The 9,757-nt window shown below is 41.6% G+C and overlaps 1 protein-coding gene across 1 annotated transcript in view; it reads left to right on the forward strand.

The window, feature by feature from the left end:
- Nucleotides 1–9,757, forward strand: part of RNF212 (ring finger protein 212) — a 31,147-nt gene that overhangs the window by 7,621 nt on the left and 13,769 nt on the right. Inside the window, exons 4-7 of the mRNA XM_025215129.1 lie at nt 2,157–2,213; nt 4,675–4,733; nt 8,943–9,004; nt 9,097–9,166. Coding sequence (XP_025070914.1) covers nt 2,157–2,213; nt 4,675–4,733; nt 8,943–9,004; nt 9,097–9,166 — 248 coding nt within the window. The remainder of the gene's footprint in view (nt 1–2,156; nt 2,214–4,674; nt 4,734–8,942; nt 9,005–9,096; nt 9,167–9,757) is intronic.

Here is a 9,757-nt window from a genome sequence, read left to right on the forward strand (position 1 = left end):
AAGCTAGTTGGAGTTCAGTTGCAGCCTTGGCTTTCCTGGTCTGCTCCCTACAGGACCGGACCAGTGCAGAATAATCCTCCTTGGAGGTGACTCCCATCCTCCATCCTTTGTAGGCCTTTCTTTTTAACCTCAGGAGGTCTGCCCGGTCCCTGGAGAGCCAAGGGGGCTGCTGTGCCCTCTTGCTGCCTTTCCTCCGAGAGGGAATAGACTTAGTTTGTGCTTTGAGGATCGCTCCCTTGAGGAGCAACCACTCTTCTTGAACTCCCCTCTCTCGTGGTCATGGTCCCTTAGGGCCTCACTGACAAGCCTCCTGAGCTTGTCAAAGTCGGCTTTCCTGAAGTCAAGGACTTCCGTGTTGACTGACTTGCCAGCTTTTCGGCGGATGGTGAAGGTGATCAGCTCATGGCCGCTGTCACCCAGCATCCCATCGATCACTAGGTCGCCAACTAAGTCATCCCCAGTAGCCAGCACCAGGTCGAGCAACGCTTTGCCTCTCGTTGGCCCATAGACTTCTTGAGTCAGGTAGAGGTCATCCACGCACGAGAGGAAGCTTTGCGACCGCTCAGATTTTGCTGAGCGTTCCTCCCATGAGATGTCCGGGTAATTGAAGTCACCCATGACAACCATGGTCCTGGAGCATGCGGCCTCAGCCAGTTCCCAGGCAAACTCCTGGTCAAGCTCAGGACTTTGGGTGGGAGGTCTGTAGTAGACTCCCACCATTGTGTCCCCTGTGCCGTGTTCCCCACGGATCTATTATAGATTAGATCTATTGTAAATATAAACAAGGTGATTTAAATCACTATGGTCAAAACAAATTATGGCAAAAAATTAAACTTAAGGGAGAGAATAAAAAAATAGTATGTAAAAACTCACAGAAGTTTCTAAGTGTAGACCAGATAAATAAAGTATGTATGTGTACAATGTGAAATTTATTCCTAATTATGTAAGTTAAAAAAGGACTGTCTGGATTTTTCCTTATAAAATTATTTACCTATTTATTTATGGCAGGTCACATAGCTGAGTAGTGCGGTATAGATACTGGCAGTCTGGATTTTATTGTACAGGATATTCCTTTCTTTTCCTCTATTTTATATTCACAATCTGTTTATTAATCACACTTTAACATGTTCCCAAGCATTTGTTTCCCCATCACTGAAGTTTCACACCTCATGCCACACTTTGACACATCCAAAATCAGCTAACATCTGGCTTGCTCATTTCTCTTCCAGCTGAAATGATCAATCAGCAGTTTCTCTTACTCCCTCTCTTACTCTCATACCTCTGACCTGCAGGCCACAGATCACATCCTAAGCTCATAATCAGTTGCACAATTGTATTTGCCAAGCCTGGACTGAAAGTTTATTTTAATAAATAGAAATTATGAAATTAACTGCAAGGTTATGTTTCTTTTTACTGCCTCTCCAAGAGTCCTGGGAAAAAAAATACTCTGTAGCAAGCAGAATGAAATCATTGTAGTTATAGCTAGGCTTTCCAGATGCTGTAAAATGCATAATGTGTTTAATCAAGTGTAGAAATAAAATTAATAACCTGACGTGTGAGTTTATAACTTGCTACTTTTTCAAATTTGCCAAATTATACCTCTTTCCAAGTAGTTGGTGATTATACTGAGGAGTTCAGCGGGAGGTACTTACTATATACTAATGTCATAATCACCTGCTGTGTTTTGCAATCCTTTTTTTTTTAAATTAACTAAATATTTTATAAGACAAGTTATACTTGACAATAAGACACAATACATTTTATATTGCCATTGATTTTGTGTATGTATGTGTGTGTGCTTATCTCTCTTTTGAATAAATTCATGGCTTTCAAACACTGTAGGCAAACTGCCCCTCTTTTTTTCTCTTGCTTAATGTCAAACAGTCTTAAAAAGATTCAATAAAATAACTTTCCTAGCTACTGGGTAGATGAAACAAAATTCAAACATATAGATGTGGTAATACTTAGTTGTTTCCTTGATGCTGACCTGGATGTATAGATCTCCCTGGGATCTATACCTAAAGGATGTAATGAACTTTTATAAAAAAAGAATGAGAGTTGCATCAAACATTTTTCTTCTGCTTCTGTTTGTTGACGTTATAGAAATTACTATAACAAATGCACTAATAATGCTACTACCCACAATTTATTTTTAGATTTCAGAATTTCAAGAAAGACACAGAAGAAGGTTATTAGCGTACTACAGAGGAAAGGTCTGATTTCTGAGATTTTGCTTGCTTGTTTTGTTTGTCTTATTGTTTTGGCTTTTATTTAGAAACTGATTTAGGGAAGCTGATTCCTGTTATTAAGGTTGCCTGACCCTTCCAATTATAAGATCTTTTTCTTTCAGTTGTAACTGTATAGGCTGAATTGTTTCATGCTGCACGTCGGCATTACAGTACATTCTTTGGGAAGATTACAGCCAAAATGGGGTAATTCTTTTTGCATTTGTTTTATACAGGTTCATTCTTGAAATTTCTTCTTTGCAAAGTTCTAATGCTTTGGCCACATCTTTTGTTATCAGTGATTCCCCCACCCCCAAGCTGGCATGCAGGCAGCATAGAGGAGGAAGCTGCCTGATCTAAATGCCAGAGAAAAGATAAAAAATTTGAGCCTGGCACTGAAGGATGAGAAGTAGGAAAAAGAGCTAGGATTGGCTGAGCAAGGAGTCTGGGATGGCAGGCATATTGAAAGTGACTGGAACAGAATAGGTACTGCCAGGAGGCAGTTGTATGGGGAAACAATATTGAATGAGGGATTGGGGAAAGGACAGAATCCAGTACTAGGAACAAGTACAGGTGTTGAGGGTAGAGTGCGATGACAAATAGATCTGTCAAAGAGCTAGAGCATTGGGGGAGACTAGAGCTAGCACTACATAGTGGGTGCCAGGATCCACAAGGAGTCTCCCTCCAAGTGATCCTGGGTCATGGGGTGGCTGGAAACCCCTCTGGGTTTCCAGGCTAGGGATCCAGCTAAGTTTCTTCCTGGATCCAACATAGTGGGGTCTATTGCAGCCACAGTGCTCTGCCCTCCCTCTCTGCATGGCTCCACTCCTTCCCTTTTATCTGCCTCTGGGCGCAGGCCTATGACATCACTCCCCAAGCGATGCACAGCTGCAGGGAACAGGTGCTTATAAATCACCGATGTGCTCTCTCTCCCCACTCCACTTCCATTGACTCCAATTGTTATAGTTACCAGCAGCTGTTACTCAATATTAGCACTGGATGGCCAGGTCCAGGCTTATTGAGGGTGATAGAAGTGGGGAAAGAACAGACATGCATGCCTGTGCTCCATGAGGTTGCAGAGAGTGGATTACCCATCTTGGCTTGTCTGCATCTCACTTACAGAGATTTCAACTCTTTGTTCAGCATTGGGATTTTTCCATGCTCAGTCTTTAGAGATTGTTTCTTCTGGTTATCTCAACTTGAGGTCAGTACAGTAAAGTTGGTATCTTTGATGAGGTAATTTTAGTAAAGTTGGTTATTTCAGAGTTGGTATATCAGTTTTGATCTTTGCCTTGAAGTATTGTGCCTTTGAAGAATTGTAGCTGGTATCTCTGCCTTGAAGTATTGTGTAGTTCAAATGGCAGGATGTGCAAAATTCCTTTTTTTAACTATCTTCTTTGCACCTGATCACAGATGAGTTTTTCAGCCATCCATGAATTAGCTTACTGTCTGGTAACTTATACAATGGTGCCTTGTTGCTTACACAATCAGTTAAATCTTCTTCTGTTTTCATGCAAATAGTTACCATTCTTTCACCATTCACCCTCTCACACAGACACTCACATACACAGAGCATAAGAAGTTCATCTATTCATGTCAAGCAGGGAAAAGCACAAAATGGAGTTTTAGTTGTTCATACAATCATAGAGGTTGATTAATTCAATACTATTATTATTTAAACATAATAACTAATATGCAAAAATTCATGCTACACAATGGCAAGTACCAGTCTACTCCAACGGGGAAGGAGCGTGGAGGCCAGATCAAGGCCCTTGTGGTGAGGGAGTGGGGCAGGGGCAGGGATGAATGGGGACCTGGCCAGGCTGGGGTGGGACAGTTGGATCTAGGGCTGCTCGTCCAGTGGCGTGGGGGGGAGGGGTCCCACCACTGTGCACACCCTGGCGGAGGCCCAGGGGGCACATGCCACCTGGTCTGTGTGCTTCTAGTTGGTCCAGGAGCAGTGCAACACCATGTGCCTGCTGCTGCTGGGCTGTGCCACACCCCCCGCCAGCCCCATGGTGGGACACACATGGTGTTGCATGGCTCTTGAGGCAGTGGGGCACAAAGCCAAGCATGCAGTGGCAGCTGTCTCCACCCCTTGCGCAGATCAGGGGGGCATACCCCCAGGGCCTCCACTGTGGTGCACACAGAAGTGGGAGCCTCCGTGCCCCTGGACAATGCCCCGCTTCATTTCCTACCTGACCGCTGGGGCCTCAATCTGCCCCCCTCCCCCTCCCTCCCAGTTTACTTGCTGGGCATGTTATAGTATATTGAAATATGGTATATGGAATATGGTATATATGGTACATAATATACTGACATGGGTATAATATCTAAAAATAAATAACTGAGACATAATCAATAACTTCTTTATAAAATTAGGTGTTTGACAATCACTTTGTATATTAAACTAACTGAACTGTATTACATCTTGGAATATGTTATGCAGATTGCAAAGTTGGAAGAATCTCTAAAGAAGGCAATGCAACAAATACATCCAGCACAATGGTAAGAGGCTTCACATAGCAACAATACTTTGATTACAAAGAGTATTTCCAACTAATTTAAATCTAAAACAGGGGCAGGCAAAGTCTGGTCCATGGGCCAGATCAGACTTGCGGCAAATTCCATTTCTCAGCAGCCTCTGCCCGTGTTGCTGCAGCTGGCTTCCATGGGAGACCAGGGCGCAGGGCAAAGGTTTCCATGGAGACCTGTCCAAATAGTGCTGGCAGGTGTGTTGCTGGGTGAGGAGCTGCTCTGGGGCCAGGGCCAGGGCCAGGATCTTGTGGCAGTGACAGCGCAGACCAGAGCTAGGGCAGAGCTCTGATTCACTGCCTGCACACCTCAGGCAGAGGTGTGCAGCAGCAGATCATGGCCCTGCCCCAGCTCTAAACCACGTTGTCACCACCACAAAATCTCAGCCCTGGTACCAGAGCAGCTCCCCACCCAGCTGCATGCCCTGCCAGAACTTCTTTGGTAAATCTCCATGGAAAACCTGGCCCTATGCTGTCATAGCCCTGCTGCTCCTGGGCTCCCTATGGAAATCAAGTGAAGCAACAGACAAGGGCTGCTGGGTAGTTAAGTCTGACCGCCAGCTGGATCTGCCATTTTGCCTACCCTTGGTCTAAAATTAATGTATAGAGTTTAAATTAATGCAAGAAATTCTACTTTTATTTGTTTTTTTATTCCATGTTCTGTATTTGTGTGTAAATGGACCCAGTATGTTTTTTAGCTTTACCAAAATGTTTTCTGATGTCATGCCAGTTTCCCTTTCACCCATTGTCCTGCCCGTTGATCTTGCGGGATGATAGGCAGTGTGTTCCCTGTTAGCAGAGATATGCCTCCGGCAATTTCCAGGGTTCTCAGAAATTGCTGGGGGCCCATTTCTGTAAGCAGGGAACTCTGACTTTCTCTGCTTCTAGAGAGATGCCCTGGAGAACTTTGCTGGGATATTAGCACATTCTTCTGTCTTAGTTGCAGCAATATGGCATTCAAAGCCAGATGAATCATCATGTATTCTGCTTGCAGATTTGCAGTATATACCACATTATTGCTAAATTGGTTGAAATTAGTGCAAGAAGAGCAGTCTCAGCAATATTTACTAGCCTTAACATGCTGACAGAGTAGTCTTGCATTCATTCAGTCAGCAAACTTTCAGACATGCATTGTGATTTCTTGGGACATGGTATAAATTTGAAAAAAATGAACTTGCAGGATATCTAAACCTGGAACATCCAAACTTTTGTGTCTTTATTCCAATAAAAAACAATTTGTGTGGCATAAGAATGTCATATTATGTGCGTAAGAAAATGAGATTTATTTGGGTGCAGAAGGATACCTTATTAAAATCCCTTTTTCTTTGCATCGAAGTGCATAACATTATTCTAATAACCAGTTGAGACTATACTAAAGCACTGTGCATACATTTGGTAGCTAAAAGCAAGCAAATAATAAATTAAATGGAGTTTCACCTTTGGTCATTACTGCATTAATGAAGGAAAGGAAAGGTGATTTTTTTTCTATAACCACATCTGAACTTGGTCCCAGCAAGTCTATTTATATAATGGTTCTAATCATTAAGAAATAAGTTTTGTTTTAACCTGGATTAGTGACATTTTTCCCCCTTATTAAAAAATATAATTTGGTATAAAGGAAAGTGTTCAGATTATATTATTTTGCAATAATTTCAGGTGAGTTTCTGAAGTGATAGACAGAATATGAATTTGAATATCAGGAGTTTTGAGGTATGCCAAGGAGTTTGATTGCCAGGCAAAAGTCTATTTAGAGAATTTATGTCTCTTTCTCTCTTTGATATAAAAAAAATTTATGTCTCTTTCTCTCTCTGATATAAAAAAAATAGTAAGGCTTAGAAACTTGAAGTTTGATTTGTTATGGAGATCCTGCAGCAAGCTATTGCATTGTTCACTCTCAGAACAAGGTAGAATTTATGGCAAATAATTCAATGGGAAATTTAAAGTTTTTTTGCAAAAAATCTAGTTGATCTAACAAAAGATATCACCTCTACCACAAGTTCCAATTCCTGGGAAATTTAAAGAATTTAAGATCAGATCCCTTTTTATGTTGTTAAGTTAAATGATTAACTGTGAATTACATCAGATCAGTATTAAATTGCCAATACCAATTCCAATTCCAGGGCTTTACTACCCTCCTAGTGAGAAAGTTTTTCCTAATATCTAACCTAAACTTCCCTTGCTCTGACTCGAGACCATTGCTCCTTGTTCTGTCATCTGTCACCACTGAGAAAGGTCTAGCTCCCTCCTCTTTGGAACCACCCTTCAGGTAGTTGAAGGCTGATATTAATCTCTTCTCAGTCTTCTCTTCTCCAGACTAAATAAATGCAGTTCTCTCAGCCTCTCCTCAGAAGTCACATGCCCCACCCCCTCACCATTTTCACTGTCCTCTACAGAACTCTCTCCAATTTGTCAACATCCTTTCTGTAGTGGGGGCCTCAAAACTGAGCACAGTACTCCAGATGTGGCCTCCCCAGTGCTAAATAGAGGGGAATAATCACTTCCCTTGATCTGCTGGCAATGTTCCTACTAATGCAAGCAAGTATGATGTTATCCTTCATCACAAAAAGGGCACACTGTTGGTTCATACTCAGCTTCTTGTTCATTGTAACCCCCAGGTCTTTTTCTGAAGAGCTGCTGCTTAGCTAGCCAACTCCCAGCCCATACCGGTGCATGGGAATATTCCATCCTAAGAAGGACTTTGCACTTCTCCTTACTAAACATCATGAGATTTCTTTTGGTTCAGTCCTCCAATTTGACAAGATCTCTCTGAATCCCAACCCTACCCTCTAGCATATCTACTATTCGCCCCGGGTTGGCATCATCTGAAAACTTGCCAAGGGTCCATGCCATCCCATCTTCCAAGTTGTTGATAAAGATATTTAACAAAACCAGTCCTAGGACCAACCCCTGTTGCTAAGTAGACCCTACCAGCTGCTAACTAGACATTGAGTCATTGGTGTTGGTGGGCTCCTTTTGAGACTAATTACCAGTTTTCTATCCACTCTACAGTCCGTTCACCCAACCCATACTTCCTTAGTTTGCTAGTGAAAATGTTGTTGGAGACCTTGCTAAAATCGAGATGTATCACCTCCGCTGGTGGTCTCTCCATACCCACAGAGCCAGTCATTTAATCACAGAAGACAATCAGGTTGGTCAGTCAGGACTTGTCCTTGTTAAATCCATGCTGACTGTTCCTAATCACCTTCTTCTACAAGTGCTTGGAAAAAGATTCCTTGAGGACCTGCTCTGTAATTTTTTGCAGGAACTGGGGTGAGGCTGATCAGTCTGTAGTACCTTGACTCCTCCTCTTCCACTTTCTTCAAGATGGGCACTATATTTGCTATTTTCCAATCATCCAGGACTTCTCCCAACCACCACAAGTTTTCAAAGGTAATGACCAGTGACTCTGCAGTCACATCAGCCAGCTCCCTTAGCAACCTTTGATGCATTGTGGGAGCCAGGGACTTTTACACATCTAAGCTTCTCTAAAAAGTCCCAGATCTGTTCTTTAACCACTGTTGGCTGCTCACCCTCTCCCTTAACTGTGTTGCCTGGTGCAGTAGTGTGGGAGCTGACCTTGCCTGTGAAGACTGAGGTGGAAAAGGCATTGAATACTTCAGCCTTTTCCGCATCATCTAGGTTGCCTCCCCTATTCAGTAAGGGACCCACACTTTCCCTGATATTCCTCTTGCTGCTGACACATGTGTAGAAACAAATGGTAGTTTACTTATGAGTTGGTGAGTGCTTATACATTTTAGAGCTTCTTAACTGTTCTCTGTTTGCATGGCATCACCCTGGCCTTGTCCAGTCAGGAGTGCCACACTGAAGTCTTTCTCTTATTCTGCCTGAAGAATCCCCTGCTTCCTCTGCCCACTGAGGCCAGAGGGTTTTACATATTTTACCCAGACACAGGCCCCAGCTTTCCATGTGAGAGGGCCATCTTGCCCACATAAAAACACAATATACAGCAACTAAATGTGTGTGTGGGTGCTACACACATATGATATTATTTATAGCTAAGTATATGTATTTCTTTGTCTTATGGGGAACTGAAGTATTATAATAAGAACTATAGATAGGTAACTATAGATAGGTAACTGAATTTTGATAATTAGAAACTATTTAATTAAGCAAACTTTTTTGTTTACTCTATATTCTGTCTTCCTTTTTATTTTGAATTTAGTATCAGACCTCAACAAACTGCTAGACCATCAGTGTCCGCTCCAGGTAGAAATCCAGTTGCTAGTAAGAGAAATACTGTTTTAAAATATTAAATATAAAATGCAAAATCACTGATAGTAACAGTGCTCTTACCTTTGGTTTATTAATTACTTTAGTTTCTTCAGCAAAACAGAATGCATTTTCTTCATACTCTCTTCATCTCAATCACCCATCAACCTCTGAAATGTAGGTATAGATCCATTAATTTTCAGTATAAATTTTAAGACTGGTAAAAGATTTGCAATTATCACTTATCCAATGTCTTTTAAATTTACACATACCTATTTCTTAAGCTGAATGTGTATCCTTTTGGTGGTGAATCCAAATATCAATAACAATGCATTTTCTAATTTTGACATCTAGTTTCCCCTCTATATTAAAATAAAGGAGAAGAAATTAGACCCTTTGCAGTGATCAGTGCATTCATTCTGTGATTCCAACTAAGCAGTAAATATTACTATTTTCCTGGAATAAGCCTCAATTCAGTAGTGTCTTAAAGCACATACCTAACATTAAATGCAAAAATAATTCTGTTAATCTCAGTAGGAAAATACATTTAAAGTAAAGCACATGCCTAAATATTACTGAATCAAGGTCATAATTCTTACCTGTTTCCCATCAGTGGGATTGCACAGAATAGAATTTGGCCCTTGGTTACTATTTACTATTTCAATGTCTGAATCACTGAATCTCTCCGAATCTCTCTGAATCGAATCAGAGGCTTTCAAATATGTGGGGAGCCGGAGGAAAATCAAGGGCAACATTGGACCCCTGCTG

The sequence above is a fragment of the Alligator sinensis genome, unplaced genomic scaffold (genome assembly GCF_000455745.1).
Source record: "Alligator sinensis unplaced genomic scaffold, ASM45574v1 scaffold214_1, whole genome shotgun sequence".
Lineage (NCBI taxonomy): Eukaryota > Metazoa > Chordata > Crocodylia > Alligatoridae > Alligator > Alligator sinensis.